Here is a 27134-nt window from a genome sequence, read left to right as displayed (position 1 = left end):
TAGTTGCACGGTCTATGGCCCGTGGTTTGTCTGTGGTTCACACTTCGTGGTTCATGCTTCGTGGTTCCTAGTTCGTGGTTCATGGTTCGTGGTTCATGGTTCGTGGTTGGCTGTTTGCAGTTCACAGTTTGAATCCAGCGGGCTGCCCGTATCAACCACAAATTGCGTGCCGTGCACTCCGCGTCATTCGGAACGAGAAGAAGGCCGTTGTGCGCTGGCGTCACGGTCCAAATTTTGCAAAAAATACGTAAAAAAAATTTGCCGTGAATTACTAACTTGTGATTATAATCAGCAAGATCGTGCCCCTCTAGTGAAGCGACAGTTGACGAGGGTCCGTGAAACCCCACCGCCTTGCTTCGCAATATCCTTACTGCTATCAGGCACGAATTCCAAACGTACTAAATTGTCATTGATATTAAACGTTATACTAACGGTACAAATGGAGACAGTCTGCTGCATATCCGCAATCCCAGCCCCACAACTGCAGTAGCAGATTTTATTTTCACGCTCTTTGATTTTTTTCCGTGAATTTCTTTAAAAGCGCCCGGGTGCCGATTGCACAGAAGCGACTGCATGCTGTTTGTCACAAAGCCCCCGCATGGTGGGAGAGAGAAATCAAAAGAGCTGCAAGAAATATAACCCATCGAGTACATTCTTCTCCTGTGCGGAGGAATTCTCACTGATATCGTAATTCGATGGTGGGCCTTTCATGAAGCACGTTGATTAAAATAATTAAGTGGTATTTGTATTTTACTTTCTTAGTTTGGCTCAAAACTCTTCTCATCTGGCGGCTTCTTTAACGACCACAGGTGACGATGTTTATGAAAGAAAACAACTGTTACATTTGGGTTGTGCAGCATATCGATTTTAGGTTATGTAAATTGCTCTTAATTCAGTAGACAAAGATCCCCCGTATCGCCTTCATATACTGTTGGGGCAAGTGCTGCTAGCGAGCATCATTGAAGGCCGGCACGGCACATGAGGAGGTGGGTTGCCAGCACCATGCCCGGCGATGTTTACACACCACACCAGGTACTCATTTGAGGCCGAGTCGACCTAGGGGAGGCCCACAACCGGTTCAGATAATCGTCACTGGTCTTGGCCGTGAGCGGGAATCGCACTCGGGTCATCAGGTTCGTAGCGCAGTGTGTTAACCGCTACACTGCCGCTCCCAACACACGCACGCACACACACGAACACGCACGTCTGATCACACAGCAAGATCCATTATAAATAAAAACATAATTTCGAGAGCTCGTCATCAACTGCTGACTGAAAGCCTCCCCATTGCATGTTGGTCACGGGGGATGTTTGACCATACTTCACTGTGCTTGTAAGTGCATGTTGGTAAAGGGGAGGAGGAGGGGGGGGAGGATAGTGATCCAGCACCGGACTGGTTCAAACATCACTCGCCATTCATGTTAGCCATGGCCGGCAATCAAATTCAGGAATAAGAGTTTGTCGTGCAGCTCAGTGTACAGCGGGCTAACCACTGCGCCAACATTCCACACCTTGAATAAAATATTTATTTTAGTTCAAAGCATTTGTAATCCAGCAGCATCAACGACTCCAGGTAACCATGTTTATTATTAACATTATTATCGCCGCATTTCGGCCAAGCAGGATATCGATTCTGGGCTACGGAGCCGTCTCGCTTTGGTGAACCATGCACAGCTGATTGCGTGAAAAAATACAATGATTTCCCTTGTTATTATATTTTATTCAATTAACGCACACACATTACACTTCACGTGACCGATCTCCACAATGTACTAAATCAATTACAAAATATAAAAGGATAATAATCGATAGATTAGAATGACGAATTAGTTGGTTTAAAAACTAAACGGCTTTTTTTTTTGTTCCTCTCCAAGATTAAATGGAAATAAGACCATGAAAAGTAGCGGCGCTTTGAGACTGGACAGGTCTCGAGATGGAATGACGACCGGCGGTTAGCGGATAACAATGGGGTGCATCCCAAGAGCATGTCTAATGTGGAGATGGAATGATGAATGTCAGCTCGTGCGCAGATGCGAGGTGCAACGTTGCATCGCAGGAGCGCCAGCGGTGGTGACGGCTCAGGGAGGCTTTCATCCAGCAGTGGATTGATTCGTTGTGGCGATAACGACAGTAACGGCGCTCCGTGTGATTTTTGAGCAAACAGCAACAAGCACTTTGCCAAAGTCATCTTTTTCTCATTACACTCAAGCCGTACGTTATTCCAATTGCGGTCAATATTTGCAGATGGTCGGGCAGGTCGCACAGGAGGTTCATTGAACAAAGCCCGTGGCATCACATTGTGCCTACAGCTGGGCCTACAACAGGGGCATATGCTGCTTAATGAATTAAGGACGAGCTACCGAATGTCTGAATAAGTCATCATCATCGTCGTCGTCATCAGTCGGAGCCAAGATCAATCCACTGCTGGATGAAGCCCCCCCCCCTCTCCGCCACTCCCCCCTACACCCAACCTGTCACCATCTCTCACGTGTGCAGGTGTAGGATAATCCAATCCGACACCTGCACACGAGGCGATTATTGCCTTGTTTCTACCGTTATTGTCCACGTGCAAAAATAATGTTTGGGTGGAACGGTGGAGGTGAGAGTTTGATTCCCGGCTACTGCCAACATGAGTGGCGTGGGATATCCGTCGTACCTGCCCTGGGGTCCCCCCCTCCCCCCCTCTTCACCTTCCCCTGCACATGAGCCGATCTAGTCGCTCCATCTCCGTGGTGAAAGTTTTATTTACAATGAGCACGGTTTTACGTAAACAACCATTCTTTGGGTTGGCCATGCCCACGACTGTCGCCTCTTTTAGCCAACATCTATTCCGGCATCAGGATAATGAAATGGGATCGCTGTTGGGGGGTGGGCGGTGGTGGGTGGTAGTGTGAATCATTACAGACACCCACCTCGTAAGGAGTGAGAAGCGGCTTGCAGAACGCAGTGCCCCAGTCGATGGATAATCTGGGGCAGGCAATCTGCACCCACCTGCGGAGACACATTCAGATCCCTCGTCAGTCCGCGCTCACACGCAGGCCTACCGCCGGCAACGCGACAAGAACAGCAGCAACACCACCAGGAGTGTCGCCAACACCACTACCACAACCAGCACCGCCACCACTGCCACCAATAGCACCGTTACCACTACAAGCACTACCACCAGCACCACCACCATCAACTGCACCACCACCGGCACCGCCAGCACCACTACCACCACCAGCACTTCTACCACTTCCACCACCACTACTGTTAACAGCACCACCACCATCAGCACCGCCACCTACACACGCTATCACACACATGACGAGTGCAGCGGCGCAAGACACAAACGGGCAAATAACAAACGATGCATCCAAGTGCTTTACATTATTTTGATTCTGCCTGTTTACCCAGGAAAGCCTCGCCGATTCTCAAGGCTCTTTTTCGGGAGGGTCCTGCCAGGTTTTCACAGTAGGCGGACGATGTTGCTATGCGTACAGAGATCCAAATGGAGTGATTTTCAAGTAATTTTGCAAACTTTGGGAAGTTTTGGTCAATACTATTTAAGTACAAACTCCACACGGACCGGTGCCTGAGTCAGGAATTGAACCCAGGGGTCTTGTTGCTGTGAAGCGCACCACCGCCGTGTCTCGCACGTAACATTAACAATGGGTATGAATTAAAGGGGAGCTGCTGTCGCCATTTGTTTTCTGTTTCAAAGAATTAAAGACCCAGAGAGGACCTTGTCACAAATCAATGTGTGCCTGGCGATGCTTATCGCCGACGCTTATCGCCGCGACGTGCACCTCGGAAGCACGGAGACAAAATCTAGCGGTAAAACTCCTCTTCTACATGGACCTTTAGCCAATCCAAAGCTGGGTGAGGGCTCCCCCCATTCTGGCACCACCACCACCCCCCTCTCTCCCGCTAACCACCCATGCCGTGCGGTTCCTGGGCCGCGGTTATTTGATCATACTTCAAACAATTGGTCAGTGCGGACTGGTTAACACGTGCAGCATATAGACATTGGGGTAGCGTAGAGCATTGGAACTTTGGGGTAGAATTGGGGTAGCGTATAGCATTGGGCTAGCATATAGACATTGGGGTGGAGCACATAAGTTCACGACAGCTAAGCATTCTGCTGCACTTATAACTCTGATGCTCAGAGCATAGCCCCGCAGCCCACGAGTGTACAGGTTATGTTGAACTTCTTTCGCACAGTACGTAGCAAAATGTGCTAATCGGAGATACGGGGGTAGGGGGGGGTAACAATGCAACGTGCTTCCGAGGTGGAGAGGGGCCTCATCCGGCAGTGTGTCGACAAAACAACATGGGCCGCACACGTGTACAGAACTTGCGCATGAATATGAATACAGGGGAACTATTTTTGTTTCATTAATATTAATACACGTTTATATTAATACACGGGATCAATTTTTTCTTTACATAATATTAACACACGGGAATTTTTTTTAGAAAAATTCATATTAATACACGTGCATATTAATACCCGGGAACAATTTCTGAAAAAAACGAGGGGCGGTGTTGATGAAATGTCTCGCGCTGCGACTGGGCGGGCAGCGACTAGCAACGCTTGCGTGGTTTTCACTCTCGGAAAAACACCTACCGTGGCGTGGATGCGTGCGTGGTGCATGTGGTTTTTTGCGCCCTCCCCCCCCCTATTAAATCAGCACAGCGCCCTGATTAAAATATGTTTTAACGCTCTGCCCAAAATGGTTCAATCAAACTCAATGGCAACGGTCTGGGTAAAAAAAAAAAACTATTACAGGCTTGGCTGATATTTCACAACAAACCAACGTTAGAAATATAAATTACATACCGCGCTCCTAACCCCGTGAGAAAAACACAAACATTGATAGTTTTTATAAGAAGAAAAAAAATAAACAGTTGAAAATGATCAATTTGATTGGCACTCTGACAAGAGTCTGCAGGACAGATTCAACGATGCGGTGAGTCGTCGTTTGAAAAGCTCGTCGCCGAAGCTCGCATTGCACGTGCGACGACGGTCAATCGACATCTTTCGGCGCCGCGCCAAAACGTCGGCCAAATCGAATCGCGGCGTCGAACCGACCGCGACGTTTCGGCGTGTGAGCCAGGTGGCGGGCGAGTGAATCGTTCCACCATCTTGATACTGGCAAAAAAAGTCCCTTAGATATAACCGCTCAAACTCGAGCTATTTATGATTTTTAATTTGCATTGTACTTGTGCCGTTCGCCTTTTGCCGTTATTGTCAGGTCCAACACTGGTGATGAGACAAGGCCATGATGGAGGCTGTCCCTGGTGTCGGCCAATTCGATTCAAGGACAATGCATACATTATCAAATCATTTGGACTTGCCTCGTTTTACCACAAGAATGTGTGTGGTTAACGCAGACTTTATGGCTTGTGATGGGGTGTCTATTTGGCGTTTGAACATCTGAACACCTCCTGTATTCTTGCTGGAGAGGGTAAATCATTTTCGTTTGCCATCAAGTGTGAGGCCAGTTGAACGAAGAGCGGTGGGATTACCAAAATAAAATGAAAAGAGACTGGACCCGAATCCTGGTCGGGGCTCCGCTCAATCCATCATCATTCCTGCGTTTATAAAATAACTACCGCCCCGTCTGGGGCAAGTCAACGGTCATTTGTCTTTTGTAAATATTAAACATGCTTGTAGCGAATTTTCACAACTGGCACAGGGCGGAAACCACATCTGACCTCATAACGTTCTTATTACGACTAATTTTACACCATTACACCTATTAGCACGATTGGCTACGTCCGTTGCGAAATAAGTTGAACATAGAACAAAACGTGTCGCACTTACACTATTTTTGGCAACAAATTGGATATTTTTTGTTTGACGCTCTCAAGTTGAGAATCGTGACCACGGCCTCCGGTTGAGGATGAGAGAGCACCCACAAAACTCTTTAAGGGGTATCTAGCCATCTCAGGGAGAAGGAGCAAACAAGGGCAGCGCTAATAGATCTGCCTGCCTGCCTTGACTTGCCTGCCGAGCGCGATGGGATTGGGGAAGCTACAGCAGTCTGGCTCCGACGAGCTGAGCGCCACTGTCAAGTGATACACTTCATCATCCCACATCCGCCAAAACCCTTTTACCGTGGCTCAACCGTTATTACTTTACGGCACAACACGGCCAACACCGCCGCGCTCGCTCTCTCACAGTTCAAAGGTCACGCGCGATCCTGGGGATGCTTCCATCGCCGCGGCAGCCAGGGCCCGTGGGGGGCCCGACTGCCCCTCCTCTCACCAGATCACTGAGATGCCCCTCTGCATAATGGCGAGCGTGCGCATGAATTTTTCAGACAAACAGCGTGGCGACTAGAAGGTGTCGCTTCGCCGTCGGGAGGTTGTAGGTCAGGGGTCGTGCTCGGCCCATCGCCCCCACCAGAGTCGATAAACCTGGCACCACTTCCTGGGGAAGTCGAAGGAGGCTGTCCGATGGAACTACTCTCCTCGGCCGCAGGGAATGTGAATTTTCACCCAACGACTCAGTCCTCTAAACAGGAGACGATTGCCATCCCTTGCCTATTTGAATGATGAACAACTTAGACCTTTCTGGCTTTTAATTAATCAAATTTAAACTTTTCCCAACTTGTCTTTGTCATTTTTGTTTGTTTTTCAAGATGAGCATCCTCTTTTGACGTACACACCAGTGAGTCCCGTTGCCACGAAACGTCGCCCATCGCGCAGTTTCCTCTTTGTGTGTACGTATGTTAAACTTCTTTCACACCGTACGTAGCCAACCGTGCTCATCAGAGATGCGGGTGAAGGACAACAATCTTAACATCAAACGCAGTTCTGAATAAATGAGTTTTCAATCCAGATTTAAAAGTGCATAGCTCCAGTGGATTCCTCATATCGGAAGGGAGAGTGTTCTAGACGGCCACAAAAGAGCATTTGAAAGTACGCAATGCGGTGACCGTCTTTGTTCGACGGCTAGACAAAACACCGCCGCTGCTGCGAGGATGACTGGATTTCATTTGAGGGGCCATGGTGCCGTCGACAAAGCGTCGGGTTCTCGTCGACGAACATGCCGAGCGGAGCGTACGACATGGAGCGACGCGGCGCGGTGCGGGGCACTCTTACGCGTCCACGTCCTGGAAGAGGCGCAGCTTGCAGGGGAAGATTTCCGAGAGGAGGAGCCGCACACACTTCCGTCCGGCCCTCTGCAGGCTGTCCTCCACGTGCTGAGCGACATCAACGATGGACAACACAGAGCGACGCAGGCGTCACACAGCGGGCTGCCGAACGTTATTATTCTAAGGATCTGTTTTAAAAGGCCTGGCATTTTGGGACACCACCCCACTAACCCACCCCTGAACACAGCTATCTGATGTGTTTTTCGGGTTGTACTGCATGTTGTTCGGCTCTCACCTGATTCAGGCTCTCACCTGGTTCAGCCTCTCACCTGGTTCAGCCTCTCACCTGGTTCAGCCTCTCACCTGGTTCAGCCTCTCACCTGGTTCAGGCTCTCACCTGGTTCAGGCTCTCACCTGGTTCAGGCTCTCACCTGGTTCAGTCTCTCACCTGGTTCAGCCTCTCACCTGGTTCAGACTGGCGTATGTCTTCGGGCTCTCGATGGAACATCGCGTCCAATTCGCGAAATATTCGCACATCATAAATTGTGCTAATTATTATAACAACCCAAAAAACGCATCATCGGAAAACTGTACAGCCCAGCCTGGGGAGGAAGAAAAAAACCCTACGCATCGGTACGTATTTGACACGCTCAAGGGCGAGGTTTACCATGCGATACATCACCCACACCGCGGTAGAAATTCAATACCAATCGCGAGAGCGAGACTCGAACGGTGGGCGTTGGCGAACGTCGTGGAAGCAAGGAGCGTTAACCACTGCCACGCGAAGGCTCGCCGAGCGGCACTCCTGGATGTTGCGTGCCGCTGCTCACGAACTAATGAATGAAGGAATGAAACGATTTAATTACAGTGACATGAGATGTCACTGGGTGGAGTGGTTAGGGCACTGCACTGTGAAACCGGTGATCCGAGTTTGATTTGCGGCCACGGTTAACATTGTTGGAACGTGATATCCGAACCGGTCACAAAACTCGAACTGACGGGCACTTCCGATTAGCACGGTTGGCTACGTACGGTGGGACAGAAGTTGAACGTACGTACATGTTGAAATATGGCCAAAAACCCTGACGACACACACAGCACTAGAGTCACCTTCATCCAGCAGTGGGATCAACAGCAGGCAATTAGAGAGAGGCAACTACGGCACACTGTCACACTTAGGGGTGTAACGACTGGGCAGGCTATCCCAAAGATCATCATTGACCGAGGCCAGTAATGGCTAAGTAATTTTTTACTTTTCAGCACTTAATGTAGTGTTTCAATATGTTTTCTCTCTGTTGCTCAAACACAAACAGTTCAAGGTGGGAGAATGGGTAGGGGGAGGGGTCCAACGTTTACAAATACCGAAGGTGAAATAAATTAATTCTGTTCATAACCAAAAAAAATCCACAAGGTCAATAAAAAGCACCCACGTGAACTAATTAAATGCGCGCAGGCATACGCTGCTGGACAACGAACGCGAACGTGGCTTTGGAGGATAATAAACACTTTTGCGAAGGGTGGGCCACATGAAATCGTTGGGAAAACAACGAGAATTCAGACGCGCCACTAGGCGGGCTGGCGAGGATGCATGCGTGGGGGGAGAACAGCGGCGGGAGGGGGGGGGGGCATGGGGCATCTGCAATCGTTTTGACCACTTCGCTCGGTACACAGGAGGTCGCGCGGGTTCGACTCCGACCCTGATGCCCGTCGTATATTTAGAGTTTGCATTTCCTCCCCGTCCGTGGTCGCGTGGATTTTTCTCCGGCTCTTCCGGTTTTTTTCCCTCCGCATTTAGAATCAAGCGTGCGCTTAAGAGTATTTGGCTGCTGTGAATGTCCACGTGATAAGCCACTTCGTTCAGTAACCATTTGTGGCCAGGTCGCTTCTGAAAACGAGCTACCCAGCTCAGTGGGCCTTACCAGATAAAAAGGGGAGGGGGGGGATGAAGGTGATTAATAATTGTTAAATTATTATTTTAAATATATTACATTTAAAAATAAAACACACCCTGACGCTTGTCCGTTGCCTTATTCGGACACGTCATTATTAAACCGGGCGGGGGGGGGAGATTTGAGAGATGTTCATGAGCCGAGATAAAACTGAATGGTCTTTCCCGAGGCCGGCTCTCTCTCTCTCTGTTATGCAGCCGTTCCACAGGAGTGCAGAAAGACAGAAGTGAGTAGGTATTCGTCATCACTCCGCAGCGCTCTGGGCGGTGAGAGGGGGGGGGGCAACACCAAACGGTACTTTAAAGGCAGCCGATCGGCTCCACGCAATTTGCACGAGGTTCGTATTCTCGCCACGCTTTACGTACGCCTAAACCCTCGACGCTTTGATATCTTCACCGGCAAATTGCTTCTGATACACACCGTTTAACGTTGTTCGTGTACGACTCTCGCTTAGCTTTGTCGTCTGTGCCGTTATCAACCAATCGCCCCGAACGACTTCGCGATGCGGGGAATTTAAAGTTCAGGTCTGATTTGACGTTGGTTGATTTATCGTCTGAAATATCATTTAGTTTCGCCGCGTGATTGCTTTTGCGCCGATTGCTATTCACCTTCATTGTTTCGCTCTGTTCTAGTTCGTTTTTGCTTTTGAGTCATTTCGTTGGAACACAGGTTCGCGCTCTCGCATACGAGACCCTCCTCCTGGGTCTTTTGAGTTCTCATCCTGGTAAGATTGTAAGAAAGCTTGATGTACATTTCACTGCACTGCCCAGCTCATTCATCAAGATGGCCATCACGGGGCATCGTTAAATGCTTCACGTTGACCTCTGCGGTGTAAAGTTCTAATGCGGTTCAAGCTAGCGAAGAAAAAAAGGAGAGAAAAAATAATCATAATAATCTGCCTCTCTCTCTGTTCTCGCTTTCATTTGTCACCAACAACAACAACAAAAATTCGAGGCGGTATCTTGCGAGGAGACGTAAGCTGGGAACAAATACAGTCTGGCCCAGCAAGCACCAGCATAGAGAGAGGAAGAAGAGAGAGAGAGATGGGCGGGGGAGGGAGGGGAAAGACGCCCCCGCTCCCCCACCCCCCCCGCGAGCACCTCTTTCATCTAACACTGCCGGCAGGTGACAGCCCAACAGGCTGCAGGCTCCCCAGGGCACTCCGTAAAGAATGAGAGGAATAAAGTCTCCAGCAAGCGCGCCGAAAAGGAACGGCATAATTACCAGTTGCAGCGCAGCACCCACCGGCCAGGGCTCTCCAGTGCGGCCGACCTCCGCGAGCTTTATAATAAAAATAAATAAATTTGGTGGGGGGAGGCGGGGGGGTGGGGGGCTCTCGCAGTAACAGAAATTAAACTGAGAACCGGCTTTCATCTCCAATCGCTCAGACGACAAAGCGGCTTCTGTCCCCTCCCCCCGCCCCCATTTTTTCTTCCTTTCTGCAATTCCATTTTTGTAAGCCAACGCGCTTGCCGCTCGCGCTGACAATCGCGAGAAAACGGCCAACGCCGCAGCCGCAGCCGCCGCATCGGCTCCCCAATTATTTTGCGCGAGAAAGGGAAGAGGGGCCCAGAGGTTGTGGTTATCGCACGGTGACCTTGAGAAGTCTGACACACTGTCCACCTCAAGGTTAGTTGGGCCCCCTGCGGATGGATTCTCCGTCTGACCTCGCATCACCATCATCATCATCATCATCCGTGGAGTGCGTTCTTCCAAACATTGGAGACATCAACATTCCGGGCAGAAGACATTGCAACTGTTGAAGCAGCTTGTGCGAAACCCCCCCTACTCCCCCCCCCCCAATATTTATGAGATTGCAATTCCAAACGAATACGAATATAATACCTTACCGACAGGTACATCTTATGTCGAGAACAATTAATTAAGGAGAAATTTAACAGCTTTTTGTTTTTTACCTCCCACCATACCTGCCAGCAAGAGACGCATGGTTTTTGACACTGCTTGTGAAGTAATATTTCACAAGAACTGGGGAACTCTATGTCCTATTCCGTCACAGGTCCTCAAATTGTTAATTTAAACAAAACACAGAGGGTGCCTGAACTGGCACCCTCTGCGGGTTTCAACTTAGTGATTCGATGGTCTCAGCCGGGTCACCGGTGACCATAGGGGAGAAAGGGGGGTAAAAAACTATGACGTTAAATTATTATTTTCACTTAATTTGGTAAATTCCAGCTCTGGGAATTGTTTGACTTCCACGCGATGAATGTATCTGTAGGTGGGCACATGGGAAAGAGGTCGCTTGTATGGATCTCAGAAGTAGTTCTGTGACGTATCCTACCGCGGGCCATTTCTTTAACAAGTGGTGGTTCCGCTGCTGCACTGCGATGCACTGCAATGATTCCGTAGAGACGTTCCTTCTCAGATATGACGTGACCGGTGACAGCACAATTGCAATAACATTGGGAACGAGATAAGGAAAACAAACTAAAAATAACACAAAAAATAACGAGTGCGGAGAAGGGCCATAAGTCGGTCATTATTTTCAGGGCCACTACCGCGGTGTAATCGTTACCGCACTTAGAATCGCAATCCAGAGGTTGCCGGTTTGGCCCGATCTCCCGGTGTGGCGGTTAAATAACTAGATACAGATTTTATTTATTTTAGCAGGAAGGACCCCATGAGCTGTTAGGCTTTATTTCATAGGCGCCCTGCAGTTGATAACAACGGTGGAAGCTTCTTAAATCTCCTCTGCCCTGCCTCCAGCCACCCCCCCCACCCCCCCAATCTCCCCACTGCCTCTATCCATCCAGCAGTTGCTGACCTGCCCCTACTAGACATCTATGAAAAAGAGCTTCATAGCTCGTCGGATTCCTTATCCAGTCCAAATAAAGATTCTGATTCTGCAGCCAGTCGATCGCAGGATGCATGTGGTGTGTGGGCTGGGGGGGGGGGTACTCTCACCTTTTCCAACACTTGTGACCAGCATGCAAGAGCAGGCCCAAAATACTCTGCATTGGAGACTCTTCCGCCAACAGCGGAGTGAGCAACGCTATTGCAGGGCTGCACCTTTACCTATTATTATAATTGAGACCGCGCCTCGACCCGTGTGACCCCGCACACTCCACACGGAAGCGCCCCCCCCACCCACCCCTCCCCAATGCCGGTGTCACATCTGGTCCTCCTAAGCCCCTCTCACTGCACCCGACACAATTCAACGTAGACCGGTCAGGGCGTCGGATTGATCAACTGATGATCCGGCACCAGCCATTAGCACGGTTGGCTACGGACGGTGCCAAAGGACACTCACATACATACGTACGTACACATACTCAGCGATTCACTCCAGCGTACTAGTTCGCCGGGCCAGCCGGTCACCTCCTCATCTCTCGCCGGTTCACTTGACCTGCATGATTTTGGGCGAGCCCTGCCTGCCGAGCGTGCCGAGGATGAGTCCCCACGTCTTCGCCTTGGCAGCCTCAGCGATGGCGTCCTTCCTCGCCGCCCTCATGGCCCCGTGGTCATACTCCTCGCGCGTGAACACCTTGCTGTACGGATCGTACCTGCACAGTCACGATCGACAAATGGCAGACAGGCAGATACAGGGTTAATCCACTGCCCTATCGCTCTTCCATTGCCACTACCATGGTTACTTTGCCAGTAAATGTCACTCGTTGATTCCTCCGCCCATGTTCGCTGCATTTGTTCGGTCGAACAGACTGACTTTCACCTCCATCAATGCCGTGTTCGACCACCACCATCACACTGCAGGTCACAACACCACACTCACTCACTCATTCACTCACCCACTCACCACACTGCAAATCAAACACTTCTCTTTCTGCCTCTTCCCTTGCATCACTCCACTTTGGAATTCCATCCCATTGTCTCTGCTTCGCGAGGTTCGCAGCGCAGCGCGCTAACCACTACACCACCACCATCGCGTTCCCCCCCGCCAACGCATTCCCCCCCGGCCCCCATCCCCCCCCCCCTTACCCACTGCCAGATCCCAGAGCTGCTGCGCGGGAGACGCGCGGCGACCTTCTGAACTCCTGTATCTCCCCTGACAGTCTCCACCACCAGCTGGCCTTAGGTCTCCTCTTCCCCGAGGTCGGCGGGGTTCGTGGAGATGCGATGACATCGGGCGCGTTCAGGGCGAATAGGTGGGAGGGCTAACTTCTGGCCCATGGACCACACAAGGTCCCAGGGCTGACGTTCGCACGCTGCGTGAGCTACGATACAATTACAATACAATGTGGATTTATATAGCGGAGTCTAAATGTGCTCGCATCTCGGGACGCTGTACACAAACAATGGGATACGTTACGTTTGTATACAGTGCCGGTTTCAGGTAGACAAAAAAAACTCTCCCACTTGAACTTGAGTCGATGGTTCTCTGCATTTGAGTAAATGGGTCTCTGTGCTCATTGGTAGGCCTAAAACAGTGGATTCATGAAGCGGAATCTGAATGCAATTATATGTCAAGTACGCCGTACAGAAAAAGCAGAGGGGCATTTATTTTTCTAGATTTGAAGTTTTCGTGACTGCAAGGGTCCATACTCTGTTTTTTTCGGTAAAGTCACGTAGGTAAAAAAAGAAAACAAATACATTCAATCACGACGTTTCGGAGGCAACGCAAGCCTCCGAAACGTCGTGATTTAATTGATTTTTTTTTTTTTTACACCTATGTGACTTTACCGAAAAAACCAAACAGTAAGGCATTCATTTTATTCGTAGCCACGAGAGAGGAGAGAGGTGTGTAGCCTGGAATTGAACAGGGGCAGGGAGCTGACAGCACAGACAGCTGGTGCAAGAGTGCACCAGACTATGAGGGTAGCGAACTGGGGGGGGGGGGTTTGTTTTCTCTTCAGTGTCAATGTTCACATTTGGAAAACGTGGACCGCGACGCCGGCAAACAATGGCGCGCCACTTTCGTGAATTACTTCACGCGGGTCATTTAAAACCAATTCTAAAAAGAGCCCAGCAGTACAGAGGAGCGAGCAATAATAAAGGGACCGAGAGGGGGTGAAGACTACAGAAATTGCGAGGGGCTTAAGCCCGAAACGCGGCGCTCACACGGGTCAGGGGTAAAGGGAGAGGGATGGGCTCGCTCACCACGCTACCGTAGCGACCGCGGGATAAAGGTTGGGGGGGGGGGTGTGTGAGGTCACGGGGTCATCAACGTCCACTGTTAAGCGAACAGTGCGTCGTATGTTTGACGGGTTAACCGCGGCGACCGCGGGACTCGAACCGTGAACCTGTGGAGCAAAGCGGCCGTTCCAAAGCGGCACAAGCACAAGTGCTCCGCTCGTTTCAGTGCTCCCGAGTTCAAAGGTACCTTTTACGTTCGCAAGCCGGATCAAGCAAGTGGAGCGCTCCAAGGCAAATCGCTTGCTCCGCTCTCTGGAGGTTTGTCACGCACCGCTAGGCGCTAAGCCCAAGCGCCGCGGACCTTGAATGCCAACTCAACACCTAACCTTAACGGGTTGCCGCGACGGCAGTTTATCACTGGGTCCCAGAGCTTATTTGCGACGGAGGCTAAGAAACCACGGTCTTGTGCGTGTACGTGCGCAACCACCAAAAAACATCGGCCGGGTAACTCGTTACGCTCGCCCATTACTCTGCAAGGGTCGAGCATCTGAACCAAAGGTGACCTTCCAAGGTCAGAATTGACGATTCATTACAGCCTCGATACGTAACATCTGTGTGTGTGTGTGTGGGAGTGTTTATAGTGCAGTGGTTCGCGCACTGTGCTACTAACCCGGCGACCCGAGTTCGATTTCCGCTCACGGCCAACACCAGTGACGAATATCTGAACCGATCCCGGGCCTCCCCGAGGTCTACTCAGCCTCAAATGAGTATCTGGTGCGGTGTGTAAACATCGCCACTGGGGAGACAAAGGTGGTCGGGCGTGGTGCTGGCCACGCACCCACTCGTGCGCCGTGCCGGCCTTCATAGGTGCTTGCTAAACGCACTTGCCCCAAGTCTGCTAAGGCTATACGGGGGACATTTGTCTTCATATATAGCACACTAGGCTAAGAACCCAGAGACCCGAGTTTGATTCCTGCTCACGGTAAACATCGGTGATGAATATTTGAGCTGGTCCTGCCCTTCCCCTAGGTCGACTCAGCCCTAAATTAATACCTGGTGCAGTGTGTGAACATCGGAGACAAAGGCGGTCTGGCGTGGTTCTGGCCACGCATCTTGTGTGCTAAAATGTTTCAATGTAAGTAGTGGCATGTGTCATATAATTGATTATGGAAATATAGCCTCTGACGACGTACCTGTCCACCCATACTGTTTACCCGTATTCTTGCACAGGGAAATTGAGTTCAGGCCCCTACAGTGTTCAGCAGTTTCAATACGGGCAACAACAACATCATTGTCTATTTGTTTGTCTTTCTCCCTCTTGTGATGGGACTTTGTAGGATGAACGTTGAGATTGATAAGGGGCACGGGGTGACCAACAAGGTCTGAATTGGTCTGTAATAAGGTAGGCGCTGATAAGGGGTTGACAGGTATGTGACGATGATGACGACGATAATAAACTAGGTGTTTAATGATCCACCATCCTCACCCACCTCCAACCTGCTGTCACAATTTAATGAACTGCTTCAATTCAGGGTCACGATTCGATGCAATAATCGAATATTTACCTATAAAAAGAATTCTCCAATGTCGCTGTGGCCTTAAAATGCTAAAATACATGTTATTATAATATATTTTGAGGCAGTGTTACGGACACGTGTGTTGACCGTCTTTGTTATTATTTGGCCACCACTGCCACCACAGCAGCAGTAGTAGGAGCAGCATCACTAAAACATGTTCCTTCGGAGTGGGCAGGTAGGAACTTGGTTGCACAGCGATCTTGTGTGATCCGTGTCACGCGGCACAAGCTGCGTGGGGCGGCGCGTCACGTGGTGCTGAGCCCGCCCGAAGCGCTCTATGAAATACAAATCGAGGGCGTGGCTATGCACGACAGACAGACAAATAATCCCTGGTGGGCAGTGTGGAACTGTTGTTCCTACCTGTATAATTGACTTGCGAAACATTGGGGGTGAATGCTATAGCGCCTCTGCTGGCTGAAAGTCACATTAACCGGTGACAGGAAGTCCTCATTTCACGCGGTAGTAGATGCACTCCCAGAAAGTGCCAGCGTTAAGTGAAAACCGCGTTCAGCGAAAAACAATACCCCCCATGAAAAATGTAGTAACGATAACGTTTGGTAAGACACGATGCACCACTACGCACACCACGCAGTGGGATGGCAGGACAAATAACTGCCGCCGCATAACCGTATCCTTCCCCATACGCTGTCTCCCCGACAGACCTGGTCTTCACCTGAGGACGGCTGCTTGCGTTGTGGCCGAAACGTCGTGAGAATTATTTTATTATGTTTTTTTTTTCTACGTGACTTTACCGAAAGAACCAAGAAGATGATTCCCCATACTGTATCAGACCGCTCAGAAACTGCGTCATAACGGCGCGCGTTTCCGCGTTATAACAGGCGGCGCGTTCTGCGTTATAACGGGACGCATTCCGCGTTGCACGAAGTGTTACCTGATGAAAGAATCGCATAACAGTGAAAGCGCCTAATAGCATGCACAGCACGTGGTAGGCGAGGACTTTAAAACGACCGATTCTTACGCACGAGATGCGTGTATCGTGAGCTCAACAGAGGGCCGCACGGTTATCTTTAGATCTCCGCTCGCCACTAAAACGTTACGTTCAGATGTGTACAGTGCCCATGGCAGTCAGAATTGGGAGTGCGCATTGATCCATCGATTGACGTCTCCTGAGCTTACAATGCCACCGTTGATACCCACGGGTAAGAAATTACGTCCATTTCGTAGACGTATCTAACGCATTCATGTGACCCTCGCAGCCAGTAGGGGCCGCTACATTCACCACAATGTAATGAAATTTTTGTTATCCAATCTGCAACGAATCGTGATCCTGAGTTTGTAAAAAATATTTAATCAATGGATCACCAGCAGTGGGATGTGGGTGTGGGGCTTACAGAATCAACATACCTCGATTTATGCCATGTTACCAACAATAAACACAATTTAAAATGGATGCATATTTTAGTGAATCGGAAGCATTGTTCCATTCTTGTTACCAGAGTTCTCCTTAAGTTTAACTTTTAACTTAACTAACGAGCGGCTTGATGTTTCGCAAACAGAAAATGCGAAACAATAATCAAACTCGATTTCGACTGAAGATTTTATCACAATAATCATCATCGCCACCACCATCATCATCCATCACCCTCTCTGAGGCCATGGGGGCCTAATTAAGCGGTAACAACAAACAAGGTTTTTACCGCTCGCCCGCTCGCTCGCTCTCTCTCGTTCATTCACTCGTTCTCAAACACGCCTTGTGTACATCTGCCCGGACAGACCCTCGCGAGTCCGTGCACACAACTAGCGGACCCCCTCCCCATCCCAGCTCGATGCGCTGCGTATGCAAATCCAACAACGTAATTAGCCACACCGAGGCCCATACCCCGGCGCGTGATCTATCGAAACGGTTACCCGCCGCATTCTTGCTGAAACACACAAATTCAAGCTGCGGGCGGCGGCGGAGGCGCACGTGGGCACGCGTGCGAGCCAGCCCCACGTCGGTACGCCGACGGGAACGTGCCAGGCCCGGCGGTTCAGGCGGGGGGGGGGGCAATGCATCAAGTCCGCGTTGGTGCATTCCACGCCATCTCTGGTAGCTCCCCCCTCCCCCCTTCCCCCCTCGAGGCAAACGCGCGATGCATCACGTTCGACCTTTATCGCTGTGGCAGGGGCTTGTCCACGGGGGGGGGGAGTTGCTGGCGATTGCGGTGGTAGGTGGGGGAGATATGGTGGGGAGCTGTAGTGTAGCAGTTAGCGCGCTGCGAACCCGCCGACGCGAGTTCGATTGCAACTCACGGCCAGCAACACCAGTGACGATTTATTTGAACTGGTCCTGGGCCTCTCCGAGGTCGGCTCAGCGTCAAATGAGTGCTCTGTAAACATCGCCTACTGGGGAAACTAAGGCGGCCACGTGTGGTGTTGGCCACCCACCACCTGGTGTGCCGTTCCGGCCTTCATAGGTGTTACTCGCTAACAGCACTTGCCCTAACAGTGTGTAAAGGCTAAACGGGGGGATCTTTATCTTTGGGGGGGGGGGTGGGGTATGGGGGGGGGGTATGGTGGTGCCGGTGTGCACGACATGCATCTCGATGCAGTACCTGTAATGTGATTTATCGTCAGTCCTTATCGGCGAGTGAGGGCCGCATTAGACGGCGCGTGTCGCAGGGTCGCGTGCCGATCTGGCCCCGTGTGATTAATCAGCGGGGGGTGGGGGGGAGGGCATGAGGGAGGTTCGCGAGGCCGCCCTAAAGCGTGCGCGGGTCGACGGCAAGCGTCCGCTCGGGTTGCCACCTCTGAACGAGCGATGTCAGCTCGCGTGCGCGCGTGTCTGTGCCCAGCTGCCGGGCCGGCGAATTACTGGCGCCGCGCGATCGCGTCGTGGGCATTCTGGAACGATGTGGGGGCGCGCGTCCCATCGGCGAGCGCGAAGCGCGGCGCGCAGGAGACGCGTGTTTGAGCCGGAGATCGGGAGCCCGCGCCGTTTCCGAGTCGTTTTCCGCGTGAAGCGTATAGAAAGGGGGGGGCGCAGGGTCGGACGTAACACGCACGGTGGCGCGGGTCGTATACACGTCTCCTTTCCCCGCCAGACAACAACAAGAAACTGATACAAAATGACAACCGAGCAAGTTTCGATAAAAAAACACAATGTGACCGTTTTTTTTTTCTGGGCGACGCGGTGACGAAACCGGCGGTCCCGGCCGCCGTGCGTCGCGACCGAGACAAATTGGCGACTGTAAACAACAAGAACGCCGCACATCAATTGTGCGCCATCTAATTGCCTGTGGGGATTTACGGCGGCAGGTGCAGGCCGTACGCGCGTTTCATCCGCGTGTTGTTCTTACACGAAACATATGATTAAAATTTATGCTGATGATATATTACATTGAGGCCTTATTAATACTAACCTCAAGGGACCTCTCGCTCCCATTCCTCCTCCCACTTTTCTCCCTCTACCACACCACTACCCCCCCGCCGGCACCCAACCACAACCCGCACCCTCTAGCATTTGAAGAAAAAATGCCCTTTTTTTTATTACAAGCAGAACAGCCTTCATTACAAATTCATTCATAATAACGGAGACGACGTACCAGGGAGATACGTTTTCATTATCTCCGCATTGTAAAGGTGAGATCAAACGAAGCCGGATCGTAAATCGTCGACATTGAAATAAATAAAAAACAAATAAACATCAGTGCTCGTCTTCGTCCGCGATGAGTTTTTGGTAAGTAAAAAAAAAAAAGCCGGGTTTTGGACCGTTGGTAATTAAGGATAACTGTTGGGGTCTTGTTCGGATTTTCGGACTGTTGACAATCGTATTCTTAGGTTTTTTCGGTAAAGTCACGTAGGTAAAAAATTTAAATTAATAAAAGTAAAATAAAAAACGTTCTGATTTTTATTTTATTTTTATTAATTTAAATTTTTTACCTACGTGACTTTACCGAAAAAAACCTAAGAATACCAATCCTTGCAGTCACGAAAGCTTCAAATCTAGAATTGTTGACAATCGCTCGGCTTGAACGACGAACGTCGTTCTGCGCTAACAGTGACGTCACGGCTTCGCAGTACGTGACGTCACGTCAGTCAGTTTATTTCGAGTCGGGCCCCCACGAGCCGTCTCTCGTTCAATGGCGACCCGGGCCAAAGCGGACGATACGAGAGCAGCGAGCACGTTACGTGGGCAGGGAGGGTTTACAGGTGCCGTATTGAGAGGCTGGTGCGACGGTAGCCAGCGCGTTACGTGGGAAGAGTTTACTCGGGTTGCCATTGGAACAAACGCGGGGAAATTATAAACACGTGGATAACAACCCTAGTGCGGCAAGATGACGAAACGGAATTTGAAATTCAACTCAAGCACAGTGTGAATCGCAAATGCATTTCCTAATCTCAAATTAACTTAACGGTAAATTAGCGAAGCCATTTCCGGTTTCCAGATGAATTAGAGACACGTAAACAAAATTCGGACCGTTCCTTAATTTAATATCGAGGCCCTATTTTTGGCCTAAAACACTTCCTCAGCGAGCGTGCACGCGAACGGGAGCACGTGCACTTGCACCTATTAACCTCTTTCCATTGGCAATTGTTTTTTTTTACAAATGAGGATTTTAAGAGTGTCTCTGCGTTTCCTCTGCTGGGCAGCATTCCTGAAGAATACGTCGAGTTTATGAAATGTCACAATCAGAATCTTCACTAATCAGATACGAATCTCTTTTTTCCACAGATGTCCAGTATGGGGCCGTACAGCAAAGAATTCATAAAACACGATAGGAGTGCTACACAGAGAAAATGGTAAGCAAGTCATAAAAATATAAATAACTATGCCATTTATGAAAACCAACAACAAAAACCGTCCCTGGACCACACCAAGGCAACACACGGCAGTCCCTCAATACAAATTGCACATTAAAATTGAACAGTGGACGCATAGGCAAGGATCAAAGTTACAAAACACGCCTGCAAAATGTTACCACAACGTGCCAACACAATCGGCCAAATGTACGTTTTTGGGCAAAATTGTAGCCATGCGCACAACTTCCTGCTGCTCTCTTGCTCCCTTGTTGATGTGCAATGATGACATTACACCCTCTACTTAATGCCCAAGCCTGGAGGAAATGTTCACTATTCTGGCCCGCTGCCTGACGATGCCGGTTCTATCGGCAAAACGTCCGCACGCCAATTAAATGTTGAGAGATCACTCAAAAGCAACAGCACCACCGGTTGTGCTGCTGCTGGAGTGGGGATAAATCGGCACGTTTGCTCATCGCATGACAACTTCATTAACCGACTGCATCGGCTGGAAGGGTATCTCACGGCACATTTTACGTACGCCATCGTCGGCTTGTAGGATAAACACAACGGCGATTTCCAAAACGTCGAATTTCAACGCCAGCGCGTCGGCGGGACAGCGCACAGCCACGTCCGTTTACATTCCTCCCTTCGCATTAGCACGCTCGGCAACGTACGGTGCGTAAGAAATTCGGCCACGTTTTTACAAAAACCAAAACGGGCCCCCTCGTAGCCTCTCCGGAACTCCCGACAATCATCACCGTGGTTTTTTGACGGGCGAGCCGCATGCATTATTTGCGAGCCCGCGCACGGCAAGTGAGACAGGGAACGAGTGATCACGGAGATGTTTTATTCATGGCCCCTCAAGTTGTTAAACAAAAAAAATGAAACTTTAATGGCAACCGGGCTTGTTTTTTTTTTTAAACCAAAAAAAATATATATAAAGGTTCACAGTGTGCGGAGGGGGCGGCAGGTGATGAGGAGTCCAGCAATTTACACCCGAGCCCCAGAGAACCATGCATCTCCACTCAGGCCTCATTACAGGCACAGCAGGTGGCTAGCTGTAGCACAAGATCACAGCCAGCGGAGCCATGTTTCATATCGCCGGCTCCAACGTACCACGGGATTGCTCGATGCGGACTGTACGCGCACGCGAGAGACCATTAGTCCATGGAGCCGGAGAAAATATTTTACTTACCGGTACCGGCTAAGACAGCAACACTTGAGTCGAACCAATGTTATGATAATAATCATAATAATACGGGAGCTTGATCACCCAGGAAAGATACATCACGTCTGAAGAAGACCCTTTTGTCGGGAGGGTCCTGCCACAGTGGGATCTTTGGCCAACACCAATGCCATTGTGAATCTATATTTTTTTCATGTTTTTAGTTATGGGATGAAACCGGAGAACAGGGGGGGAGAGAACGCACACAGACTCCACACAGAGAGGGCGCCTGAGTCGGGATGCGAGCCCCTCTCCTTCCTGCTGTGAGGCATGAGCGTGAACACTGCGCCAAAAATGAAAAAAATATCTCGACACATTCGTCGATTAAAAAGGAAACACAAAATAGGCAACGTTTCGGGAAATGGCCCCTTCTTCGTGGCACGTAAATTGTCCTCGTGGACCACTACCAACGCAGCAGCAGCAGCATCACCAAAAACTGTGTGCTATTTAACACGGATATTATCGCACAGTCCACTTGTTTCGCCCTTGTACAGAAATTGCCATCGCCTAAAACTTGCCACCGCTCCTGGCGTTGTGTTCGGCTCCGACCCGCGGATTACATACGTGGGGGGACTCTCGCTCTGCCTCGATGATGAGAAATGTAACACCTCCAAGAGTGTGGAGCAGGAGGTAAAGGGAAGTAGGCGGAAGGAAAAAACACTGTGACGCAGTAAATATTACACACATAACTCAGTCCCTTTCCTATCCAAAGTGTTTATTCAGGCCCAGATCGCTCAATATCTTAGATGCCCCACAGCACTAAAGTGCACTGTACCGAGGAGACAAAAACTCACACGGTCCTCACTCATGTTCTATTACTGCCCCCCATACCTGGGATTCCATCGCTTCAAGTCGACTCACAGAGAGCCACAGGCTCATACAGAGACCCACAGCCACATACAGAGAGCCATAGGCTCCCACAGAGACCCATACATAGGCTCCCACAGAGACCCGGACTCTAACAAGAGTACCATAGACTCCGATAGAGACCCATATACTCCCACAGAGACCCACAGATTCACACAGAAATGGATAGATTCACAGATAACCATAGACTCACATAGAGCCACAGACTCATACAGAGAGCCACAGACTCACACAGAGCGATAGACTCCCATAGAGACCCATAGACTCCTATAGATACCCTCGGATTCACAGAGCCATAGACTCAGAGAGACCTATAGACTCACATAGAGACCCCACGGAATCACACATAACGCCACAGACTCGCACAGAGTGCCTCACTAAATGCGTCCCTGTCCATCAACTTAACTTTGGTGAACCCATTTATACTGGGATTTAAGAAACTTGCCCCATCGTTTAAACTGCCGCGCCAAATCTAAGTCCAGTGAGTGAAGCAGTACACCACTGCGGCATTCCCTTTAGAATATTAACGGACTATCAATCTCCATGTTTTTCTGCTGTCATTTTATTTTTACTCAACCACCAAATAGGATTTGAACTCGCAGCCTTCCTAATGCGTGCCAGCCGCTCCCCCTCCACCTCTGAGCCACCCGGCCGGACCTCTTCCTGTTATGGGGCAGCGTCAATCAGAAACATTTCTCTTGCGCGGTATTGCCATGAAAAACTCCGACATTTCTTTTGTATTTTTGGAGCCAGGGAGAAGATAGTGATGAACCACAGCGGTTAAACAGGCCAGATTCAACTCACCCATGCATCTCAATAACACAAAACTACCCAACGCAAAACTCCTGCCAGTATTAACGCGTCCTAAGCGTTCACCATCGACGCCAAACCATTACGGACGGGCGACGACCGATTGTTCGCCATGGCGATCGATAATGATGGCAACGATGATCGCGACAACAGCGATGGTGGTAGCTCAGTGGCAGGAGGACGAAAATATGTTTCGGGCGGTAAGTGCTGCTTTGGAAAGTGGCCAACCAACAGCAATGCTCGCCAGACAACAGTTCCACCGTCTGACCCTCCCCCCTCTACCTCTACTGCCCATGCGCTATCGGCCCGTGCTCCTTGAGGAATCAATTTAACCAACGCGGGGGGGGGGGGGGGGGCGTGAGAGCGAAAACTTCCAACGGCGTCGCCCGTACCGCGCTACCTTTGCCGCTCTGGCACCTGGCGGAGAGTTCTAAGGGGACCTGGCTCGCTTGGCGAGCGAGGCTTGCTGAGACGGAAGGCCGCACGAGGAAAGTTGCCTGGGGAACCGCAGAGTTGCGGTTGTGATGCGAACTTCACCCCCACCGGGGGGGACTCTTCGCGTTGGGAGGGAAATAACAAAAAGAGATCGCGGCCACGCAAGGCCTCGACCGCTTCGAAACGGGCCGCAAAGACGACGGCCATCTCCGTTAGTGCAGGCGAAGGACGGGTGATGAGTGCCACTCAACAGGTGCAGTAAGGGAACGAGTTTTGACCCGGCAAAAGAACTCTGCGCTTGTAGTTTTAGTGACGCGGCCGTTCACTTCCGTCATTGGCGGCGTCTCTCTTTGCGCTCGGTAGAAAGGGGTTTATTTCAGACGGCGGGTGGTGGGGGGGAGTTGGGAGGGCCTCGGGTGATGTGCCTCGGGAAATTGAGCCACACTCGGCAGACACGCATGTTACCAGACACGCATGTTACCTTTCACGCTGCTGTTAGGGAACGCCGAGCTGCACGTTACTGCGCGAGCCGCTAAAGTGGTTTTGAAGCCCTGTTTGGCGATCTGTAAGGAAAAGAATACCACCCCCCCCACCCACTATTTCCACTGCGTCAAACAATTGGGGCCCGATTGTGATACGAGCGAAAGTCATCCGCAGCGACATGGGGGCGGTTGTGTTATACGTTTCGGACTAAATAATCGGAGTAAGGTTTCCCGCTGGAGCTGAGAGAGAAGATAAACTAAAGAAAAGATGTGGGGGGGGGGGGACACCACTGTTTAACAACAAAAATGACAACAGCACGGCCGGCCACACACACATAAAAAAAACATGTTTTTTTTCATTCTTCAATACTTATTGGAAATCTTCGCAGAGGGACTAGCCGCCGGAGGGCAAAGTCAGCTAATCTAACGGCCGACGCGTCCGCGCAGGACACGACGGTGCGCGTGGACGCGTCCAGCGACCCGTTGGGCCAAACCCCGCCTGAGGCTGTGCCCTACACGGGGGCCGTCGGGTGCCGCAACTCCACCCGGGTCATCACGACACACACCGCGGCGGGGGGGGGGGGGGGCGGGAGACGACGGCGATCGGACCACATGGAAGATCACCGAATGTGCCAGTGGAAAAAAAAAAAGGGTAATTATTCGAGGCTCGGGTTTGAATGAAGCTCGTTGCACAGCGCGGCTCAATTAGATTTGCGTGCATACCTTTCCTCCAGGAAGCTCCTGCCCGCGTCTTTTTCAAAAGGACAGTTGGCTACGAGACGCCGGCACGTAACGTCCCACTCCCGCGGAAAGTGCTGGGGGGACCTTCCCCAGTCCCCTCAGGACGAAGCCCCCGCATTGCAACGGCGAGGCTACTTGCCTCGCCCGCCCAGCAGAACGCGAAATCCCTTCGCCACTCAGGCAAACGCTCCGTGCCCATGTAACGAAAGGTATCGGCGTCCCAGTCCAGAACCGCATTATAAGACACCCCCCCCCGAACCCATCCGCCCACCACGTTGGTCTACCGACCAATTGTTTTTCTGTCAATCCTTCCCTATAGCTAACTTTCAACTGTGCTCTGAGGAAGGGCCATTGCCCGAAACGTCGCTCGTCATATACTCGCCCGTTTGAGGCCACACAGTGTAAACAATGAGTCGAGTTAAATAAAAAAAACTTTTTTTGCTGCCTTGCCCAAGCTTGCATTTAGTGTTCTTATGCAAATTGTACTCATATACTTGATTTATTATTATTACGTATTTATTTTTAGGTACTTTCTTACCCTTTTCTCTATTTTTGCACTCTCAACATTTCTGTGTGTATTGTTTATTGCTGTAACTTGCCCCCCCACTGCCCCGACTAGACACGTGTGAAAAAAAGAGCTTCATCGCCCATCGGATTCATCTCCTGCAGTCTGAAATAAACATTCTGGTTCTGATTAGCCTCTGCGGCAGTGACCAGCCAGTTGTTGGCAGGGAGACGCCAAACCGCGGAGGTGTCAGGCCGCGCGTTACCGAGATACAGCTCACGTGACTTACCATCTCCTGCGGCTAGCTGCGCTAAAAGCGCCTCAAGAGGACGCACCAAAGGTTGGCGAATCCTTTCATCCGCGCGCGGCTCAAAATGGCACGATAAAAAATTAATTACCAAAAATGTAGGTTGACATTTTTTTTACTCTACTTTTTTTCTATTCTGGAGCGAAAAAGTGAGCCGTTCACCGCCCGCGTGTGAATTTCCAACCCCATCCCATTTGTGATTAGATACTTTTGGATGGTCAAAGGACGTTTGAACACTCAATAGATTTTATGAAATTTCAAAATCAGCTGGGTTGTGAGATGACAGTACAGCAAGTGGGTTCGTGAACCTGTCTTTGCGGAGATCCGAGTGGGTCGTACGATTCGGTAAGAAGGAAAAATACAATCGTAAAAAATGTACACTTGAAACTTGAAAAAATATCATCGTTATCGTAATCAGCAATAAGTGTCTATACATGTTAATAGGCTTGTAAAGATTTGTGGCCGACCAACTCCCCCTTGCTATTAGAATAACTGTCACGATGAAGCTGACGGTCCGTGGTAGTATATCCATGATTAACACGCCCACCGTATTATTCTCAGATAAAGCAACATGCTAATCGTAGGTGCAAAAGGACAAAAAGCAGTTATTAAAAAAACGAGTTTTCAACCTAGATTTAAAATGATACAGCTCCAGTGGCTCCCTAATATCGGAAGGAAGAGCGTTCCAGATGGCCGCAGAAGCGCATCCGAAAGCGTGCGATGCGCTGACCGTCTTTGCTCGATGGCTAGCCAAAAGCCTCTGCTGCGAGGAAGACCGGAGTTCTCATGATGGTTCATCCTCCTTGACGAGATCAGCGAGGTGTTGCAGTTAGATCCAAGGGAAGCAGCAGAACCAAGCATGGTAATGGTCGAAGATTATCGGGGCAACTCCGAGTCAAGCAGCGTGCGTGCGAGCGTGCGTGCGAGCGTGCGATGCGTGCGTGCGGAGAGGCTGCCGAGTGGGAACGAGGGAGAGCCGTCTTCTCTGCCAGGGCACTTTTGAGGGCCCGGAGAAAACAATCCCTGCGGGCGGCGCGACCGCTGTGGGTATGCGGACGATGACGCAACTACGCGGTGACAGCAGCAGATGGTCCTCCGGTCAAAAAACCTCCGCGTCAAGCGAGCGTAGGGGGGCTCAGCGGCACCGCGGCGGCGATTCCGCACGCTCCTCGATCCGACGATGAAGAGTTACGGGCGATGGCGACAAGTGGCGCAGGTGGGCAGTGCCAATCTCGGACGATTACTCGTGCCCCCCCCTGCCCCCCCAACCTCCTCCCCACCACCACCTCCTTGAGCGTGATGCATTTAAAATACAAATTGGCGCTACCATTGCATCTCACAACAAGTTTTTTTATACAT

The 27134-nt window shown here is 50.5% G+C and overlaps 1 protein-coding gene across 3 annotated transcripts in view; it reads right to left on the bottom strand.

The window, feature by feature from the left end:
* Positions 1–27134, bottom strand: part of DPH1 (diphthamide biosynthesis 1) — a 153099-nt gene that overhangs the window by 67882 nt on the left and 58083 nt on the right. For all 3 annotated transcript variants that reach the window (XM_078873678.1, XM_078873674.1, XM_078873677.1), the window contains exons 8-10: positions 12399–12555; positions 7093–7193; positions 2913–2991 (exon numbers count right to left, since the gene is read on the bottom strand). In XM_078873678.1, coding sequence (XP_078729804.1) covers positions 2913–2991; positions 7093–7193; positions 12399–12555 — 337 coding nt within the window. The remainder of the gene's footprint in view (positions 1–2912; positions 2992–7092; positions 7194–12398; positions 12556–27134) is intronic.

The sequence above is a fragment of the Lampetra fluviatilis genome, chromosome 37 (genome assembly GCF_964198595.1).
Source record: "Lampetra fluviatilis chromosome 37, kcLamFluv1.1, whole genome shotgun sequence".
In the NCBI taxonomy this organism is placed as follows: Eukaryota; Metazoa; Chordata; class Hyperoartia; order Petromyzontiformes; family Petromyzontidae; genus Lampetra; species Lampetra fluviatilis.
Note: the sequence above shows the minus strand (reverse complement) of the source record. Positions and strands in the feature narration are given on the sequence as shown.